This window comes from Callospermophilus lateralis, chromosome 3 (assembly GCF_048772815.1).
Source record: "Callospermophilus lateralis isolate mCalLat2 chromosome 3, mCalLat2.hap1, whole genome shotgun sequence".
In the NCBI taxonomy this organism is placed as follows: Eukaryota; Metazoa; Chordata; class Mammalia; order Rodentia; family Sciuridae; genus Callospermophilus; species Callospermophilus lateralis.
In genome coordinates this window covers 117786634-117807989 of record NC_135307.1, presented here as the reverse complement: position 1 = coordinate 117807989, position 21356 = coordinate 117786634, and the positions used below count along the sequence as shown (strand labels likewise).

The following is a 21356-nucleotide window of genomic DNA, read 5'->3' as shown; positions in this document are numbered from 1 at the left end:
TTCCATTTCTGATAAAATATTTCAGACCTCACATTAAACACACTTCCTCCAGTTTTCTTTGGTTGTAAGGAATCTCCCTGCTCTGGTATCCTAAGGGTGTCTTGTTTACATATACATTCCTACCTTGCTTCAATTCCTTTGGCATCTGTTTTCTCGATTGGATCTAGAACCCTTGGAGGGTAGAGTGTGCGTCTCAGCTAGTGTATAACTGCAGCCAGCAGCAGGTACAATGGGAATGTTAGCCTTCCCCACACTAGGTGCTCATACAAGTGCCTGTTGCCCTGGATGCAAAGCTTTCCGATTACATTGCTCATTTTTAGGAGCCTCGCAATGTGGGCGGGACACAGTTAGGTCACACAGCCTGGGGAGTCTGGACATTTCAGCCAGTCGCTAGGGAGCTCCGTTTCTCCCTACCCAGCTTCAAAGGGTCGTGTACATGAAGGAAATGGGGGTCCGGCACCTTCTCAGTTTCCACCATGCCGATCTCCGATCCCAGAAGGCCTCGATCCAGTCCGAGCGCTTCTGGAAAACTCGAGTCGGCGGTGCGCGAGATACTGGGGCCTCTATCACAGTTGCACCTCCCACTCGCGGCTGGTTTAATTTATTTATTTTTATTTTTTTCTTGGAGGGAGGGGGCGTTCAATGAAGGGGAAGAGGCGGGGCGAGGAGAGGAGGCGGGCCGAGGGTGACTGACGTGAGCGCCAGGGAGCCAATGGCCCGTGGGGGGCGTTCCCCCCATTCAGTACTCCTCGCCGGGCTCGGAAGGTATGTTAAACAGCTGCTTTTAATTTGGTCCCCCTAATCTCGGGCGTTTGGGGGGCTAGTTCGCCAGCCTTTCGTTTTGGCTGGCTTGATGCGGTGTGGGCGCTGCGGGTCCTGGGACTCGGCGGGGGGAGGCTCAGAGTCCCGCAGCCGAGGTAGGCGAGGGGCAGGCCAGGAAAGAGAGTCTTGGCGCCGCCCGCTCGCCAGTGTGTGTTTCCAAGCCCGGCTGGAGCCGAGGGGAGGGGTATGCCCGGCCTGGGGTCGCCCATGCGCCGGCCGCGCCGCCTAGTTTATTTCACCGAGCAGTCGGTTTCGGTAGGTTTAGGCGGCGCACTGGGGATTGGGGCCGACAGTAGGAGAGCCTCCGCTCCGGTTATTTTTTTAAAGAAATGTTTTGTAAAAAAGGGGGTTCTGTGCACTGACGGGAACTGGGGCCTGGCTGTGGCGCGCGGGCTTGGCAGGGGGCGGCGGCCGGAGCTTGGTTCGCCTGGCCCACTGATCCCTTGGCGCCCGGAGTTGGTCGAGAGCTGGAGTTAAGCTAGCGAGCCGCGGCCCGCCGCTTTCCTGGGTAACCACTCCGGCAAGGGCGGCAGCCGCCGGAAGGTTTTGTTTCTGCCGGCAAACTTGTCGTAGGGGGCGGTGGGCGCGCTCGGAAGAGGCGCGGGCGCATTGGGCCCGCGGTTGTTAAGGACTCTGGGGGCGGGGGCAACGCCGGACTTGCGGGAGGGGAGCTTGGGGGCGGGAGAGGTGCCGGAAAGAGCCGCCTGCGCCTCGCTACTAGCCCCGCGTGCCTCTTTGGGCTCCCTGAACTCCTGGGCCATGGCAGTCGAGCTAACATTCGGCTTCGGAGTCCGTCAGGCCGCGGGCCGGCGCAGAGCTCAGACCGGGGGTGTGGAAAACCTCCAGGAGCTCGGCGGATTCGACTCGCAGCCCCAGCTGATCCCCTTGCAAACATGGAGCTGCCTCCTTCCCCGCCCACCCCAAGGCGGCGGCGGCGGCGGCGGCGGCCGCTGCTACTGCTCCGTTCCCCTCCCCCGACCGTGCCGGACTGCCGGGCTCCCTCTTCCCGCGAGGTGCCGCGGCGGGCAGCAAGACCCAGGAGGGGGCGGGGGCTAGTATGCGCGCCCACAAGGTTGCGGGGGGTGGTCTGAAAGGGGCAGTGAAGGTCGGAAACTGGGAAAACAGTCTCCACGTTCAGAATCGGGAAAAGGAAATGCATCAGCGGGCGGGGAGGGGCGCAGGGGGCGCGCCTGTCAGCCGGGATGGCGGCCGCGGTTGGAGAGGCGGAGCACCGGCGTCTGGCGGCACAGCAATGGGACTAGAAGCGAAAGACCGCTCCTTGGAGTGCTGCGGGGCTACCCCTGCCTCCACTTCTCGGCCCAGACTGTTTACTATCTACTCCGCCGGTGCCTTGTGCAACCGGCCTGGAGAGGACCCGTGGGGCGGGGCTGTTTCCTCTCTTCCACCCACCTCAGGCTCCAAAAGAATCCCCGCCTCCTCTTGTCTTCCACTGGTTGGGAGAGAGTCCCTTTTTCCCATCTCGGATATGGATTGGATGGCATTCTCCTGAGCTCCGCCTATCCGGAGGCTGGGCTGGAGTTTAAGTTGCTAGGATTCTCCCCCCACACCCCCGTGAAGGGCGGAGGAGGATTCTCCTGGCTTACGTGCAGCGCAAGGTCCCGCCCCTGCGTCTGGTTGGAGGAATGGATAAGCCCGCCTCTCCCGCAGAGGGAGCTTGGAGAAGTCAGCCGTGTTCTCCGCCCTTCTCTCTTCGCTCGGGAGCGCGCTCTGCACATGTGTGAGGCCCGCCTAGCTCCTTCGAACTGCCCTCCCGCCCGGAAGTCCTAGACTCGGCGCCCTTGGCGAGGGGGGCGGGGAGATACGAGGAGGCACACAAAGATTCCTCTGAGGCTGGAGATCTGGTAGACTTCGGGGTGACTGAAGCTCGGGGATTATGGGTGGAGTGGATTTGGGGCGCGTAGCTCTGGGATTCTTGAGGCGTTGAGATGAGGGCGTGGGCCAGGGAGAAGTACTAACTTTATGTGGTGGCCTGGCTGTTTCCACGCTCCTTAACTTTCCTGAGCTTAAAAGCTCGAGAAGGCTGCCCATGATAGCTTTGTCTTTTCTACTATGGGCAAGACAGCCGCGTCAGTAGTTGACTTTATCTAAAGCTCTGACCACCTTGGTTTGAAACCTTAGGCAAGATTCAGGGCAGCCCGTCTCCTGTGGTCAGGGAATATGAGGGCGGCCTAATTCTGGCGCGGGTTCAGAGTGGTTTTTGATGTCCAGGTGCGACTGCCATGTGGTACCCAGTCTAGGGGAGGAAGGCGGCCGGAGTTAAAAGGTAGCCGTTGGTGAGTGCTGGATATCGCGTCTTAATAACCTCCGAGAGTTTATGAGGCTCCGAGGGCCACCTGGGGTCGCTTTCTTTAGTCCTTACTTTTTAGTTCCTTGTCCCGAGGTTACTGGCGAAAGGCTGCTCCCACCTGTCGGCCACTCGTGGAGTTCACAGCTCACTGCTGTGGCCTCGCGGCTGGAAGCTCTCCTTGGAAATCAGACCCACCTGTTGCCAGCCCTCGTTTTGGGCCGTCTCCGCGGAATTGCGGAAGGACGACAGTATTGGATCTAAGAATTGAGTTCACTGGGGCCTTTTGAGGAATTCAAGTCGATGGGGAATGTATCTTTTTTGCTGGAGAGAGCGGGAAGACTAGTCCCGCCCCCTCTCCTGACGCCGCCAGAGCGTCCCCCAAAGCAAGGCCAGTCAGCGTCTGGCCCTGTTTGGTTAATAAATAAAAGCTACTAGGTATCTCAAGCACTTTGTCAATCTATGTGTTGGAGGCATTATTATCTACACAGGGAACCTAGGGACTTCCATTAGCACACCTTGGCAAGGATGAGATAAACAGCTCCCTTTTTATAGATAGGGTTTCGATTTGTTGCCCAAGCTAGACCAAAGCCCTGGGTTCAAGTGATCCTTTTGCTTCAAGCATCCACGGTAACTGGAACTACGTACGCTGGCCATGAACAACTTTTCTTATCTTTTGACCCCAACCCTGAAATTTTTATCCTTTCTCAGTGTGAATATATTCAAGGTTCATTTATGCCATGGCCTGTTTCAGTCTCTTCCTCCGTATCTGAGTTCCTCCAGTCTGAGGATGCCTCCAGATCTGCCCTAGAGATCGCGGAATACATTAGGCCCCGCCTCCCGGAGGCTTGTCGGGGCGGTGGCTTTTAGGGGCCGCCCTTTGGTTATCTCCGCCCTCTTAGGACTACATATTCAGGTTCTGGGAGTGTTCAGAGAGTTAAGGTGCAGCCACCCTATCGTAGGGGTGGCAACCCCCCTGCCAGGTTATTTCTCGGCTTGGGCTCCAAGCCTTAGTTCAATACTCCACTTACTGAAAGGAGCTGCCGGCCGCTCTAGATATTTGTGCTTACAAGGAGACAGCATGTATAATTGTGAACATAACTGGGTGGGAAGGATGAGGTTCTTTCATTGTTTTGGTAGGGGAGTCCTTCAGAGCAGTAATATTACCGCCTTTCCCCTTTAGATCCCAGGGCCTCGGGTCTCGGGTACTGAGCTCGTTGTCACCTCCTGTCCCAGGCCTTCGAACTCTGAGCTTCACTCTCTAGTGTAAACATTCCACAAAAGGACTGCTCAGGTTCAGTCTCCTCGCGCAGGGCGCAATCAGCTTCCTGGACAGGCGAGGTGTCCAATGGAGGTTCCTACCGGCGTCAAGATATCCAATCCGACTCTTGGGGCGGGGCCTGGCCGGCAAGTGTGGTAGGAGGAGCCTGTTTCACTTACAGACATTTTACCCCATATCGGTTACTTACCTTCCTGGGGCGGCGTGAGAGCCAAAGGTAGCCTTCCAATGCAATGACCGGCGGAGGCGGGAGCCGATTTCTTAGGCCTGTGGCTTAGGCAGCACAGGGCGGGCTACTTTGTGTTATCCAATGAAACTTGAGGAGCTTCCCTGCTTCCTCCAATAGTGTTGCGCCTTGGGGGTGGGATTCAGCAATCTGTCTCCAATAGGCGGGGTTGAGTTAGGGACGCTCCCCGCCAATAGGGGCGTGGAGAAGGTGAGCAGCTCGCCCTCCCCTCACAGCCGAGGGGGAAGGGGCGGGACGTCGGTAGGCGTGGCTCAGTGATTGGTTAAGCCTTTGACGGATGGGTAATGTGTCCTTTGGCGGAGCTAAGCTGAGCCTTCCCTTGGCGGGGCGGGCCGGGGGAGTGGGCGGGATTTCCCGGGTAACAGAGAAGCGGCCGCGGCGGTAGAGGCGGCGGAGACGGTTTCTCCATCTTCCCCCCTCCCCTTCCCCCCTCGGAGTTTCCCTCCCTCCCTCCCTCCCTCCTTCCCAGTCTGGGTACCTGGATCTGTGACCGCTTCGTGAGAGGAGAGGAGACTGCCAGCCCGCTTCGGCGGGCCTGTGTCCCGCGCCGTTCTCGGGGCCTCCCTGCTGAGTGCGAGGCTCACGCTGAGACGGACACGCAGTGCTGAGCGACTAAAGGAGCTTTGCGGTGAGAGCACTCTGGGCCGAGCTCCGGGCGGCAGCCTGGGTGGCGGATAACGCGGGACTCGAGGGCGTGTATTTTTAGGGGGGGCCTGACCTCCTCGGCTTCCCGTAGAGCAGACGGGCGGGAGGTGTGTGGATGTGTGCGGGGGGCGGGGGGCGGAGCGGGGCAGCTCTCCGTGCGGGAGGGGGAGGAGAGCGTAGTCCCGGTGCGCGCGGAGGGGGCGGGCTCTCGCGCCGCCGCTCAGAGGCGGGGCTGGCGCGCGCGTGCGATGGTGGAGAAAGGGGCGGGGCTGGCGCGCGCTAAATGCTGTTTGCGGCAGGCCACCCCCCTCCAGTCCTCGGGCTGGGCGGAGCCTCGGGCTGGCGGCCGCCCTCTGCTAGGGTAGGGGGACTGGAAAAGGGTCTCTAGCTTGTGGCTTCTGGGCGCGGCAGGGAAGGGGCGTGAAGTCTCCGTTCCTCTGCATTCTCGGGATCCGGTTGGCCAGAGGGGCCGTCCAGAACGCCGATGCCACTCCCCTTACGCCCCCGCGGGGTTTCCGCCTCTTTGGAAATGAGGCGGTGCTCGGGAAAGCCCGCTGTCCGGTCTGGCTGGGAGTTGCAGCTTCTAGATCTGCCCCGCCCCCAATGTCTTGGTGGGTGGGAGGGGCCCCTATTGACTGGAAGCTGTGGAAAGGTGTCAGGACTTACTCTTGTGGCTCTGCCATGCCTTCTGCCCAGGGCACGAGGGCCGGAGGCCAGAACTGTTGTTTCTTCTTTGCTCCGTGTAGCGTGGATGACACTATACAGCTAGGAGAGTGGGTGTATGGCCGTTGGAACTTACCTCCTGGTTGTAATTATTGGGATGAGGTGCTCAAGGAACCTTTCATAGGAGTGTCTGCGGCGGGTGCTGTTACCACGCTTCCGCGGTGGTGGTGTGGGGGAGGGGCGGAGAGTCTTCAGGGACTAGATTTGTGGCCAGGGACAACCTTTCCTGGAGTTCCCTTGATGTTCAGTTACTGTGGCGGTGGGGCGGCGCTTCGTTTGCACCAATGGGTTGGTGGGTTGGTAGGTAGACTTGGTGACTGTTTTGGTGCCTTAGGACTTTAAACCCAGTTAGCCATGCAGAGGGAGAGGAAGCTCCTCACAAGGTTGAGGTTTATTACAGGAAGGGTCGGGTTTACATTTCAGTCTCCTCAACTGATCTGTTTATGAAAGGTTTTTATTTTTTAAAATTAATCTTATTTATTTTTGATTTTTGGTGCTGGGGATTAAAACTAGGATACAGCTTAGCACTAGATTTACCACCAAGGTTCAGTGCCAGTCCCAATTTTTTTTTAAATTCAAACTTTTGACTAAAATGCTCTTAATTTCTTCAACACTTGCATCGTTTAATGCTGTCACTGTATAGATGGTTCTAATACATAAACATAGCTTCACCAAAAATAAGTTGCAGTTTAGATAACTACAGGTGAAAGAGTAAGGTGAAGTCTGGAATAAGGAAACCTTTATATAACTCCTGTAGCATTGCCCTCTAACCCTGTGTTGGAGAGTTGCTCTAGGACATTGCAGATTTAATGTATAGGTAACCACATTAGATGAGGTTTTTGTCTGGTTTTGTTACACGCTCTTTCCCTATTAAGAGAATTACTTGTTTTTGACATTTTTCATGAGAAAATAAGCATGGAATCATTATTCAATGACTCTGAGTGAGTCTCTAATTAATTAAACTGAAGTTAAATTCTAGATTTGTGCTTTTCCCAGTAGGGATTGAAAATTTGATGTCCTTTGTCGGGGTCTGAACTCAGGTACTATTGTTTGAGCCTCCTAACCCTATACTTCAGTTGCCTCTTGTCTAAGTTTAGGGAACAAAGAAGGAGCAGTGTGCTTTTTAATAATGTAAAATTACCATTTAAATAATTTTTAAGTATATTTTAGTGGTATTAAATGCATTCACATTGTTTTGCAGCTCTTACCACCATCTCTTTAGAATTGTTTTATTTTCCCAACTGTAACTTTGTACCAGAGAAACAAATCTCTCCTTCTATATCCCCCAGTGTTGGCTACCACCATTCTACTTTTTTCTAAATTTCACTACTCTAGGTACCTCATAACACTCTTTGACTGTAACTGGCTTATTTTGCTTAGCATAACGTCCTGAAGATTCATCCATGATGTAGCATGAGTCAGAATTTTCTCACTTTTAAAGGCTGTATATATATGCCACATTATGTGTATTCATCTGCCATTGGACATTGGGATTTTTTTCCCTTTTTTGCTTTTATTAATAATTCTGCTATGAACATGGGTGTATAAATATCTCTTCAAGTCCTTGCTTTCAGTTCTATTGGATATATATTCAGAAATGGTATTACCATAATCATATGGTAATTCTGTGTTGAATTTTTTTGAGGAACAACTAGTGTACTTTTTTTGGGGGGAGATGGAAACCAGGAGTGCTTAACCACTGTGCCCATATCCCCACACCTTTTTATTTATTTATTTGTTTATTTATTTTAATATTTATTTTTTAGTTGTAGTAGGACACAATACTTTTATTTTATTTACTTATTTTTATGTGGTACTGAGGATCGAACCCAGGGCCTCTTGCGCATGCTACATGAGCGCTCTACTGCTGAGCCACAACCCCAGTCCCACCTTTTTATTTTTAATTTTAAGACAGGATTTCACTAAGTTGCTTAGGGCCTCATTAAGTTCCTGAGGCTTGCCTCAAATTTGGGATCCTCCTGCCTTAGCTTCCTGTGCCACTGGGATTACAGGTGTACTCTGCTGTGCCCAGCCACTAGTGTACTTTTGCAAGTTGTTTTGAGGAGAAAAAATTGGGACTCGGGTTCTAAGACGTAAATTGTCTCAACACTCATTTCTTTTTTAAAAATATTTATTCTTAAGTTTTTAGGTGGAATACAATATCTTTATTTTACATTTATGTGGTGCTGAGGATTGAAGCCAGTGCCTTGTGCATGCTAGGCAAACATTCTACCTCTGAGCCACAACCCTAGCCTCAAAACTCACTTCTTTATTACCTGCGTAATAGATCTGGATTGACACAAAGTTTGTTGTCTCCAAGAAATTAACATTTTTATAAAGTAAGACAGGCAGAGGAATGGTTTCTACTGTACATCAATGAATGGTGGGTGCCATAAGAATCAAGTACAAAGTGTTTAAGGGTTTCAGAGGTGAGAGAATCTATCTTAGAGGCGGAGGAAGAGGAGTCACTGCATGAGAAACAGGAGGGAGCAGTGTGACATCATAGATCCTTTTGAAGTAAGTTGTTAAATATCCTTAGACAGGCTGGGGTTGTGGCTCAAGTGGTAGCGTGTTCGCCTGGCATGCATGTAGCCCGGGTTCGATCCTCAGCACCACATACAAACAAAGATGTTGTGTCCGCCGAAAACTTAAAAAATAAATAAATAAATATTTTAAAAAAATATCCTTAGACATCTCAAAGTGTCACTTGGGAATCACTTTAGGAATGTTAGAAGGGGTAGTATCATGTTGAAATTGAATTCTCTTGTGAAGTTACTCTTCCAGTGTTTGTGAATTGCACCATCTTCACTTTGCAGACCTGATCCTTTCTATTACTTTGGGAGGTATTTAGGAATCACATTAAAGAAATTATGGATTTGGTGTGTATGTGCTCGCTTAAGGGCACTTACCCCAGCCTTGGCTGGAAGAGGAATATGGTACGCGATAAGCGCATTATATAGCCAGTGGCCTACTTTATGTGTCCTCTTGAACAAACTAATCAGCATTCTTGACTCTTCTTTCTTATTTTTTCATATGTTGAACATCCCAAATCTCATTTGCTCTATGTTCAAAATATTATGAAGAATTGGACCACTTAGTATCCCCACCTCCCCCACATCCTCAATGTGTCAGCAGCATCCCTAGCAGGGATTCTGTTTGCTTTGTTATTGCCCGACTTTAGTCTGTTCTCAGCATAGCGACCCAAGTGATTCTTTTAAAACCTAAGACCGTGTCACTTCTCTGCTTAAAACCATCCATTGAGCAGGGAATGGTGGCATAGGCCTGTAATCCTAGGCTGAGGCAGGAAGATTGCAAGTTTGAGGCCAGTCTGGGCAGTTTAGCAAGACCCTGTCTCAAAAACTAAAAAGGGCTGGGGATGTAGCTCAATGGTAGAGTGTTCCTGGTTCAGTCCCCCAAAAGAACCATTCAACGGCTTCCTCTTTCAGTCTTGAGTATTATATCCAAGTCCTTATTATAAACTGTAAGAACAAGTCTGATACCCTCTTTGGCTATGTTTCCTACTAATAGTCTCCTAATTGTTTTCTAGCTGTATAACCTTGCTGTTTTGGGAAAATACCAAGTGTTTGTATGCCTGAGGGTCTTTGCATTTGATATCCCCTTTGCCTAGAAAGCTTCCTCACTGATTTCTACATGGTTGGCTCCCTCAGTTCCTTTAACCATAACTTACCTTTTTTGTGATATATTCTTTGGCAGTTATATACAATTTCAAGAATGCTTTCCTGCTTTTTTTTTTTTCCTTAGCATTTGTCACTGTTTTTGTGTGTGTGTGTGTGTGTGTGTGTGTATTTCTCTCCAAAATGTAAGGTTCTTTTTTTTTTTTTTTTTTTTTTAAGAGAAAATATCTTTTTTGTAGATGGACACAACACAATGCCTTTATTTTTATGTGGTGCTGAGGATCGAACCCGGGTCCCGCCCGAGTGCTCTATGCTGAGCCACAATCCCAGCCCCAGATTCAGTACTTTTTGAACAAGAATCAAAAACCATTCCAGTTTTCTTTAAGGGTGTATTTTTGCTTTTAGGATATTTATACATCAAAACTTAGCCAGTGTGACTTTTAAGTGTACAGTTGCCAAAGGCAGGTATGTATATGAATTTGTACTTAATTGGCCTAAAAAAAAGGTGAATGCTTGCAGTTGTATAACAAAGGAGATGACTGTTCTCTCTTCAAAATTGTAAAGTAAATTTTCAGTATATTGCATTTGATGATGTGATGTAGGGGCAACAAAACAATGACAAAAACCCAGAAATGATAAGTGAGAACCTTAGTGGAAAGGTACCTGGAATCAAGAGTTTATGAAATGGCTGTATTCCAGATTCGTACATTGACAGTCAAGAGAAGTTGGTTGCATTGTATGTTTAACACACATTCAAAACAGGCAACTGTAATAAACATTTGGATGGTGAGGATGAAAAGTTTTTCTGGTATACTAATGGTTAAAGTTGAATAATAAGACATAAAGAAGGCAGTGATATCTTTGATGAAAAGTTTTTCTGGTATACTAATGGTTAAAGTTGAATAATAAGACATAAAGAAGGCAGTGATATCTTTGCATAGCCAAGATGACTATTCTAAAGTACCATGGTAAAAATAAATTGTCACGTCACATGACATAATCCCACCAGCATTCACCAAAGGTATATGCCAGATGGAGTGGTAAAAGATTTCTCAGCCTCAGCAATACTACGGATGTTTTGAGCCAAATAATTATTTATTATATATGTGTAGTGGGGAATGTCCAGTGCTTTGTAGGATGTTTTGGTGCATCCATGATCTCTACCCATTAGATGCCAGTGGGACACTCCCTCTCCCCCACAAGTTATGATGACCCAAAACGTCTTCCAACATTACTAAATTTGTGCCTGGGTTGGGGAGTGAGGCAGAGTCTCCCTAGTTCTGGTCACCACTACATTAGAAGAATATAAAAATTGAGACTTGGGTATTAGATCTTGTGGCTTTTGAGAAGAATGAATTGTTTATTTTGCTGAGCTATAATTCTAAGCAATATGTAAACTCCGAATAAAATACCTCTCCTTTATTCTGGAATAGATTCCATTTCTTAGCAGATTTAAAACTAGAGGTGGGTTTTCAGACAGGTTTTGGAGCAGACTATCATGGGCAATTGTACCAAGATAAAGTTACATTTACGTAATGTTTTGATAAAAATTTCTTTGCTTTTGAAGAGGAACTTCCAATTTTTTGGAATATTCATTTAAGTAAACTAACCAGGACACATTTTATATCATGTTGACTACCAATAAAAGATAATCTCAGTATAGTTTTAAAATTAAAAATAAAATAAAGGAACTTTAACTATCAGTACAAAATTAAGAGGCACTAAAGGGTCAGCTGAAAATTAATTTCACTTTAGAAAGAATAAAATGTACTTAAGTTGTCTGAGCTTCTGGAATAGGGCAGTTTGAAGTTCACATACACTCTACTTTGAGTTTATTCACCCTAAAATGGTCCTTGTTAAGGCAATTTGAAACTTAATGTGAGAAAGTAAAGAAGTTTCTATAAAGTTGGACTTTTCATTTGGATTTTAATAATCATGGATAAAAGTCTAGATTTCTAGGAGGCCAATTCTTCATTGTTAATAAAGAGTAGAAAATTGGTCTTTAGCTTTTACCTTTGCCCTTTAGTATTTCTCTAAAATATATCACGTTTGCTCCCTAAATGTAACCTTCTCCATAATTTCCCCTGTAATGTCAGAGTCACCTTGTTTTATTTGGGAATTATGATTCCTTTGCATGGTGCTTTGGAGTTATTTCTCACTTTTTATTACAGCATGACCAGATGGTTTTTACTGTTTCAGTGCCATTGTTTACTCACATTAGTGTTCCTTCTATTTTCTATCATTTAATTCTTTTGAATCTCTTTTTTGCCTTCATAGAGTTCTGCTAACCCTAAGTTTCAAATCTGAAATGATTTGAAGACCATAGTGGCAGATGAAAATAATGTGAACTGAAGCAGTGCTTGAAAATACTTCTGTGTCTGACTCTGTGGCCCTACCATTTGACATTCAAATACTTCATAACCTTGAACTGCACTGTACCCCTCTACAAGTGTGATTTTTATAGTCCATACAATTTTCCTACTATTGATCGGTAAGGTATTCTAAGGAGAAAGAGTCTAACCCATTGCTCCTTTAGCCAAGTATATGACTTGGAACAAGTCACTTGATTTCTTTGAGTGTCAACTGCCTTCAAAATAAGAGAGTTTAGTTGATGAGTGGATAAAGAAAATGTGGTATATATAAACAATGGAATACTATTCAACATTAAAAGAGAATAAAATCATGACATTTGCAGATAAATGGATGAAATTGGAGAATGTAATGCTAAGTGACATTAGCCAGTTCCAAAACACCAAATGCCAAATGTTTTCTCTGATATAAGGATGCTGATTCATAATGGGGTTGCTGGGGGGAGCATGGGAGGATTAGATGAACTCTAGATAGAGAAAAGGCAGGGAGGGGGCATGGGGGTAGGTAGGAAAGATGGTGGAATGTGATGGACATCATTACCCAAACTACATGTATAAAGACACAAATGGTGTGACTCTACTTTGTGTACAGAGATATAAAAAATTGTATTCTATATGTACAGTATGAGTTGTAATGCATTATGCAGTCATATATAACAAATTAGAATAAAAAATTTTAAAAAATTAAGAGTTCTAGGTCTTTCTGACAGGATTGTTTTGAGGAACACATCACTTTATTATAGCCATGTATGGAAGACTTGGTTGTTGTTGGGCAGGAAATACCCTCTTGAGTCCTGGAACCCTAACACCTAAGTCCAGTACCTGGCAGTTAGTAGGCACTTATTATGGTAATTATTTGTGGGATGAATGAATTGGCAAAGAATGTAAAAAACTGTCTATTTTTGTTTGTAATTTTAAAGTTACTTTACTATTTCATGGCATATATCCTGTACTTCCTAATTCATCCCAAATTTTAAATCTGTAATTGTATTTTTTTTTTTTTTAACTGAGGATTGAACCCAGAGGTGCTTTACCACTGAGCCACATCCCCAACCCTTTTTATTTTTGAGACAGGATCTCACTAAGTTGCAAAGGGCCTCACTTAGTTGCTAAGACTGGCCTCATAGAGTCTGCCCCTTGTTTCCTTCCAAGATTTTATTAAGGATATCTTCAAATATATAGCGAATTTTGTAGTGAACACCCATATACTCACTACATAGAGCTTACTATTATCACTTTTAGAATACTGGCTTTATCATACATCTGTCCACTCATTTGTGAATCTAAACTAATTTCTTAATACAATTTGCAGTAAAATTCCAGACATTAAGTGTACTTTCACTCAGTATTTGAGCATGTATATTATTGTCACTGTGTTTATAGCATTTTTCATTTGATGCAAACTTTATATAAAATGAAATGCACAAATCAATTACATTGTATGTGTGTACACATACATGAGATCAAACATTATGTATTTGGTAGCTTTTCTCACTTTGCCTCATTTATATCTGTAAATGTAAATGAATACTGATCTATTTGCTGTGTCACTTTCCATACTACATTTGTGTCAGCTTCATTCAACTATTATTTAGACACTTAGATTTTCATACTCTGTAGTAGATATACTTGATAAATGTATAGGATAGAGACAAGTGAAAATTGCTAGGTTAAACATTATGCACATTTTAAGTTTAGGATGCCAACCAAGTAGGGTATGTTGATTAGAATTTCCATTAATAATGTTTTCCCATATTTCATCCACACAATTATGATTTTGTTTAATTTTTGCCAGTTGCTTTGATGTAAATATCATTTTACACTTATTTGATTACTGGTGAGGGTGTATATGATCTTCCCAGCTGGTTTTTAAGCTTTTCAAGGGCAAGAGCCAATATCATTTGCCACCTTCATGTTTACTCACTGAGAATTTGCTAATTATGTGAATGAATGCTGCCAAAGCATTCCTCTTACTATGTTGAGGCTGCAGAAAGGATGAATTAGTTAAGTGTGTGTTAGGTTAAAGAATGCAGAAGTTGCACAGTGCACATGTGCTTTAAGTAAAGGGATTCTTTATTTCTTCCCTTCTGTTAGGGCTGGAACAGTTAAGTGGTTGAGAGTCCAGGCTCTGGAGGCAGATTTTATGGATTTATATTGCATCTTTGCTTCATAATAGCTGTACAATTTGGGGGAGTTTACTTCTTTGTGTATCAGTTTTCCTTGTTTATAAAATAAAATAACAGTACTTTACTTACAGTGCTGTTGTGAGGGTTAAATTAATTCATATTTGTCAATTGTGTAAAATGGTACTTGGCATTCAGTATGTTAAGTATTACTTTTGCTTATTTTCTTAGAATGCATGCATGCTAGTCAAAGTGCCCCACCATGGAGCCACATCTCCAGATCTTCATGTGAATTGACTTGGTGTATCTATGGGTTCCACATTCACAGATTTATTCAATCTCAGATCTGAAACATTATAACTAATCTAGAGATTATTTAAAGTGTATGGGAGGATATATGTGTGAGACTATGCAGAGATTATATGTAAGTATTATACCATGTTATATAAGGGACTTTATCATTCATGAGTTCTGATATCCATGGAGGGGTCCTGGAATCAATCCCCTATGGCTATGAAAGGAAGACACTATAGTTGAGTGTGGAGAATGCACAGTTGAAAAGGACCCTACCTTGAAGAAACTTATAGACTTGAACTTCTTTAAGGGAATGTTGAAAACATTTGGCAGGACTGGATGACAGGGTGGGGACTGGATGAAGATGATCAGTAAGTTAACTTTCTCCTCCAACTAGTAAAGAAGGATTTTGTTTGGTTTGGTTTGGTTTGAGACCTAGGTATTGCTGTGATACCCAGCCTGGTCACAAATGCCTGGACTCAAGTGATCCTCCCTCCTCGGCTTCCCCAGTAGCCAAACTACAGGCACACAACTGTCCCAAGCTCTTAAGAGTTTTGTAGGTTAAACAAAAGAATTTTGACTGTGTCTTCAATGATAGAAGCCAGTGATAATTTTACAGCTAGATTAGATTCAGTTGAGGCAGGTGATTTTGAAATCAGTGTTGAAGATATACTAGAGGAGAAGAGATGCTGGAGAGTATTGGCAACAGTCTATATGAGGGATGATGAAGGCCTAAAATAAAGGGGTGGCGATTTGAGAGACAGGAAAGAGAATTATGAGTAGTGATTGGTAAGGGACTAAAGTATGGTTCAGAGCACGCTCCCACCCTGGAGAGCCTCCTAAGTATGGTAAACATGGTCTGGAAAGCAAACTCTAGAGCTAAAAGAAGTTAAATATTTTATAAAATGACAATCACTTTATAAAGTAAATGATATTTTAATAATAAAAAAGAGCATGATCTTAGAGTAAACCTTAGTACTTTAATACTTAACCTATGAAAAACTTGCTACAATCTTTTTTTTTTTCATTTTCCTGTAGATTGATCCACTCACCTGCCGTTAGGAATCACTAAGGTAGTCTAATCTCCCCTTTTTGTAGATGAGAAAACAGGACCAGAGTTACAAAGCTTTATGTCAGAGTTGAATAGAATCCAATTCTTTGACAGGTGTCCAGTGTTTTTTCCTTAGTTTTGTGCTGTGCTCTTCACACATATGGTTTATCATTTATAAGTGTTGGTTTTAGATTTTAGAGAGATTAATCTCAGAGGAGTTAAACATACAATTTTTAAACCAGTAGAAACCAAGACCCAAAAAACATGGATTAAGTCATAGATAGAAGTAGCAGTCAAAAAGTCTTCAAGACTTTTTTGCATTTATGAGAACCAATTTCTCATCACAAAATAGGCTTGAGGTTTAGTGTTCATAGTTAGTTGACTAGAGGCTCTTCCAGGTACCAAGTAGCATGTGCAAATCTATATTTCAACCACTTATCTGAAAAATATGAAAATTTTTGAAATATCAGGCTAAGTATATATTACTTTATCCTTCTGAGCTGCTGGGATTGCAGGCATGTACCACGGTGCCCAGCTAATTTTTAGTTTCTTATTACAGGAGTAATGTCTTTTTTCAGAGTTTCTGGGATTGGAAAGTGGTGAGGCTTGGTCACACTCCCTACATACACACACTGGGGATTGAACCCAGGGATGCTCTTCCAGTGAGCTACATCCCCAGCCCTTTTTAAATTTTTATTTTGAGATGGGGTCTTGTTAAGTTGCCAAGGCTGGTCTGAAACTTGAGATCCTCCTGCCTCGGTCTTTCAAGTCACTGAGATTACAGCCCATCTTGGAGCATAATTCCTTAACTATGCTGCATTATGCTTGAGTTAGTGGTACTGATGTTAGAAAATCTCTGAAAAGACCCAAGAGGATTTCTGGTAAAGTTCTATTTTTGTTAGTTTTGTGTCCTGTTGGAAGGAAAATGTCCTTTATAAAGTATTAGTAAGCTAAAGAAATTATATTAAAGAATGTTAGAGACAAAAGAAACCTTGGACATGATCTGTTCCAACTTTCTTATTTGCTAGTTGGGAAACCGAAAATCACATGAAACAAGGAACTTGTTGAAATGTGTATATCCTTGGTCCTTTTACTCCTGGCTCAGTGTTCTTTCCATGATAGCATTTAATTGTTGAAGTAATTGATATTTTAAAATCAGACCCTAATTTTACTAGGTTTTGAGTAGAGTTAAGAAACAAGGGGCTGGGATTGTGGCTCAGTGGTAGAGTACTTGCCTAGCATGTGTGAGGCCCTGGGTTTGATCCTTAGCACCACATAAAATTAAATAAATAAAGAAAGAAAAAAAGGAAAAGAAAAGGAAGGAAAGAAAGAAAGAATATTTTTGCAGCATGTGGATTGTGTAATTATTATTAGGAATGACAGCATTTGAGGAGCAAACTAGAAAGGGGGAAAAGGGGCTGTGTTTGTGTTTTTAAATTGGAGGTGACTTTTTAGGTTATCAGTACAAATTAAATAAAACTATTTTATTTAAATTTTTGTCTTTCCACTATAACTTTTTCACTATAAGGTGTGTGTGTGCACGGTTGAACTATCTAGTGACCATCTATAAGATGAAATTGATAATCAGTTCTGGGAGTTAAGCTTACACTAAACCTGAGTGACTGGTCCTGAGTTGTATACATCATACTGGAGTTAAAATTATTTTGCTCTCATTGCTTTTTGTTTTTTGCAGGTTTTGAAGTGCATCCCTGAGCATGAGTGCAGAATGAAGCGACGTTTGGATGACCAGGAGTCACCGGTGTATGCGGCCCAGCAGCGTCGGATCCCTGGCAGCACAGACGCTTTTCCTCACCAGCATCGGGTGCTTGCCCCTGCCCCTCCTGTATATGAAGCGGTGTCTGAGACCATGCAATCAGCTACAGGAATTCAATACTCAGTAACACCCAGCTACCAGGTAAATAGGAACTAGTTGGGGAAGTAAGGAAGGAGGGATAGTGATTTCATCTAGTTAGAAATTTTATATTAAGCATTGAGTTAGATGTTAAAAAAAAAATTCAAGCCAGATGCAGTGGCACATGCCTATAATCCCAGTTATTCAGGAGGCTGAGGTAGGAGGATCACAAGTTTGAGTACAACCTGGGTAATTTAGTAAGACCCTGTTTCAAAATAAAATCAAAAGAGCTGAATTAATAGTTTTGTGGTAGAGTGCTTGCCTAGCAAGCTTGAGGCCCTGGGTTTAATCCCCAGTACATAATAATAATGAGAACTATGCAAGTTTGGCCAGAAAAACAAACCAAAAAAAGAAATCTTACAGGTATGTGTAAGGTATAAAAAATAGCAAAAATAATGTGCAATCTCAGTAGTAAAGTGTCCTGGATTCAATCCCCAGTACCTAAAGAAAATTCAAATCATATTGATGTGACCTTTATTTTCTTTTGACACATTTTTAAAAAACTGTTCCTTATACTGATCTATATTTTAATGTATATTGTTTACATTATGGTGTGAACTATGTAAATATGCTCATTTCATTTCTCTAGTCTGCTATTAGATGATTGGAACTTGGAAGAAAAATAGTTGCTTGTTTTCTTTGGGTGATTAGTTTTTATTACCTGAACTAGTTCATGACTGTTTTCTACACTAGGGATAGTTACATGTATTCCTACTGGAAACTGTAATATGCTTATATAAAACCAGCCATCTCAAACATAAACTCCAGTTGAGTCATAAAAACCAATAAACTTGTAAAAACACACATTTTGAAATATATAATCTCAGAATAATACCTCTTCCTGTGAGAGATACATTAGAACTTATAGAATTATTTAAATAGTTTGTTTTAGTCCTAATATGTTTTGTAATATTTCATAGATTAATGCTTAGTTGCTTTATTTCTCTCTTTCCTTATGCCCTCCCCTGGGTAACTTATAAACCCATGATGATTTGAAAAAAAAAAGCTTTATTCCCTCTTTATGTTGTGGTATACAACTTACATTGCTTAGAAGAAATTAACTTTATGTCATTTACTCTATTTATTTTGGTATGAAGCAGTCATGTACATTGTCATTAGTTATTTTTTGTGATTAGCGGTTTTGAAATAGGAAAGTAAAAGTACTTTGGAAATTTTATACAGCATTTTGTTGTAATAAAAATGGAAGGAAAGGTACTTTTTTTTTATCCCTAAACTTACAAGAGGATAAGAGATTGAAAGAAAAACATCTGGGGCCAAACCACCAGCAACTCAATAAATTTTTTTTCTTTTAACTTTGGAAGTATAATTGTCTCATTTAATGACAAGAACATTTTCTGAGAAGTACATTTTGTCATTATGCAAACATCATAGAATATGCTTAAACCCAGGTGGTATAGATCAATCACTTGACATGACCTCTTGAAGAGGCAATAAAAATAAACAGAATATATGAAACTGCTACCAGCATAATTTGTCGTACTGTTTTATGTTATACTTTTTCTAATAAGTAGGAGTACGTTCTAAAATATTGATAAAGGCCAGTGTTGTATGCCTATAATCCCAGTTATTCAAGAGGCTGAGGCAGAAGGATTGCAAGTTTGAGACCAGCTTGTGTAACTTAGCAATAGCAAGACGCTGTCTCAAAATAAAAAGGTCTGGGTATGTAGCTCAGTGATAGCATGTCCGTGGGCTTAATCCTCAGTATTACACATGCACAAAAGAGTATGGTATGGTAAATAACATCATCATTTATTATAATTATCAAATATTATGTATTGTACATAACTATTCTATGCTCTTCTAAGATTGGTAGCAGTAGAGTAAATATGTTTACACCAGCATCACTGCAGATACATACTGAGTTGTGTGATGGCTATTATGCTACTGAATGGTAGGAATTTTTCAGTTCCATTGTAATCTTATGTTACCACCATCATATATGTATGATCTGTTGTTGGCAGAAATGTCATTTTGCAGTATATGACTATAATACTTGGTTATCGTAGCAAGTAAAAGATAAGTGAAATAAAACAAATAAAAATCTTTTCTAGGGCTGGGGTTGTGGCTCAGTGGTAGCGCTTGCCTAGCATGTGTGAGGCACTGGGTTCGATTCTCAACACCACATAAAAATAAATAAAAGGCCACATACAACTAATAAAATATCTTTTTAAAAAAATCTTTTCTAATTCCACTTCCATAAAATTAAATGCTAACATTTTGTTATATATTTGTTGTCTAGGGTTCAAAATCTTTTCTAATGTTATGTGTGTGTGTCTCCGTCTCCTTTTATCAGTACTATTCAAAATGTGGTCCTCAAATGACTGATGTGTACACTTGGTTACTAGACTCTAATGAGATGACAGAAATTGAGTGTTTAGAAACTTTTATTTATAACAGGTGGATGTTGTTATTTTATATCTGTAAAATATAATAAAATTATGTAGTTGATATTTTTATTTCACTGTTTTAGAAATTTGTTTTTTTTTTTTTTTTGGAAAACTGAACCTTAACCACAGAGTTTAAGAATCATTAAGCTCTGTAGTTTTAATAGCTACAAAACAATTGGTATAGATGAACTGTAATTAATTTCATTAATTCTCTTGTGTGGGAAACTTGGATTTCTAATAAATTATTTTTATGCATTCAGAGCTATGCAGGTATGCCTTGTGCATTTGCGTTTGTGTTTCTCTAAATGTGTTTGAGGAAGAATGCACAAGCTTTGAAATTTCTTGTCTGTATTTTGTCTGTCCCAGGTTTCTGCTGTACCACAGAACTCTGGTAGTCATGGGCCCACCATAGCAGCGGTTCATAGCAGTCATCATCATCCAACAGCTGTCCAGCCCCACGGAGGCCAAGTGGTCCAGAGTCATGCCCATCCAGCCCCACCCGTTGCACCAGTGCAGGGACAGCAGCAGTTTCAGAGGCTCAAGGTGGTATTCATCTCCCTTTTTTGGGTCAAAAGTTTATCTTTAGTAGGAAATAATATCTTTATCCTATTAGTGGTGGTTACAACTTTTAACATTAAAAACTAAGGGTTGAATCAAAAGAAGCTTTGTTTTTTGTTTTGAAATCTGTTTCTCATGTTGACATTAGTGCCTGATCCAGAGAAGAATAGCTGTAAGAAATGTTAGTGGAATATATGAATGCACAATACTCAAATATTATTAGAATTCAAAATGAACTTTAAAATTCCTTTTGAACTTATAGTTCTTAATATCTTATAAGACTTTTATTGTGTGCACATGATTGGCTATAAGCCTGTCCAGTAAATCCGTTCAGTAGTATATCTGGTGGTTCTTATTCCATTCATTTATGTATATATGTACGTAGGTACATATGTACTAGGGATTGAACTCAGGGGCACTTAGCCACTGAGCCACATCTCCAGCCCATTTTATTTTTTTAACTTTGAGATGGTATTACTAAGTTGTTGAGGCCGGCTTTGAACTTGTGATCGTCTTGCCTCAGCCTCCCGAGCTGCCGGGATTATAGATGTACACCACTGTGCCTGCTTCTTAGTCCTTTCTTCTTTTTTATTTTTATTTATTTATTTGTTGTTGTTCTTATTCCTTTTTATGAGTAACTGATTTGCTATCATTAGTAAAACATATATGTTCCTTTTGGGAATGCCTTTCCTTGGGGGGAAACTAATTGTGAATGAGATGTTATTGTTTTCATCTCTTCTAAATATGTGCTGTAGGTTTTCAGTGCTTTGAAATGCATGAGGCATCTATAGAGAAGTGAAGCTTGTGTTCTCAGCTAACCTTGTCTCTGCTTACTTGAGTGTTTTCAAACTATGTGATTGCTGTAGCAAGTACACCAGGTTTCAGTTTTTCTAGGAAATATGAATTGAAAATTATTATAATCATAATGAGATAAATGTTAGATCTTCATTTGATTATAATTGCCTGAGCACACAAAATTATTGCA

General features: G+C 42.7%; 1 protein-coding gene and 1 long non-coding RNA gene across 4 annotated transcripts in view; both read left to right on the top strand.

Annotated features, from left to right (window-relative positions):
• Nucleotides 1-2553: 2553 nt before the first annotated feature.
• Nucleotides 2554-3514, top strand: LOC143394155 (uncharacterized). The gene is made up of 3 exons (XR_013090667.1): nucleotides 2554-2684; nucleotides 3052-3116; nucleotides 3224-3514. It is a non-coding gene; the product is annotated as an uncharacterized LOC143394155 (long non-coding RNA).
• Nucleotides 3515-5044: 1530 nt separating this feature from the next.
• Nucleotides 5045-21356, top strand: part of Sin3a (SIN3 transcription regulator family member A) — a 54592-nt gene continuing 38280 nt past the window's right edge. For all 3 annotated transcript variants that reach the window (XM_076851127.2, XM_076851126.2, XM_076851128.2), the window contains exons 1-3: nucleotides 5045-5281; nucleotides 17187-17408; nucleotides 20180-20356. In XM_076851127.2, coding sequence (XP_076707242.1) covers nucleotides 17220-17408; nucleotides 20180-20356 — 366 coding nt within the window. In that variant the 5' untranslated portion in view covers nucleotides 5045-5281; nucleotides 17187-17219. The remainder of the gene's footprint in view (nucleotides 5282-17186; nucleotides 17409-20179; nucleotides 20357-21356) is intronic.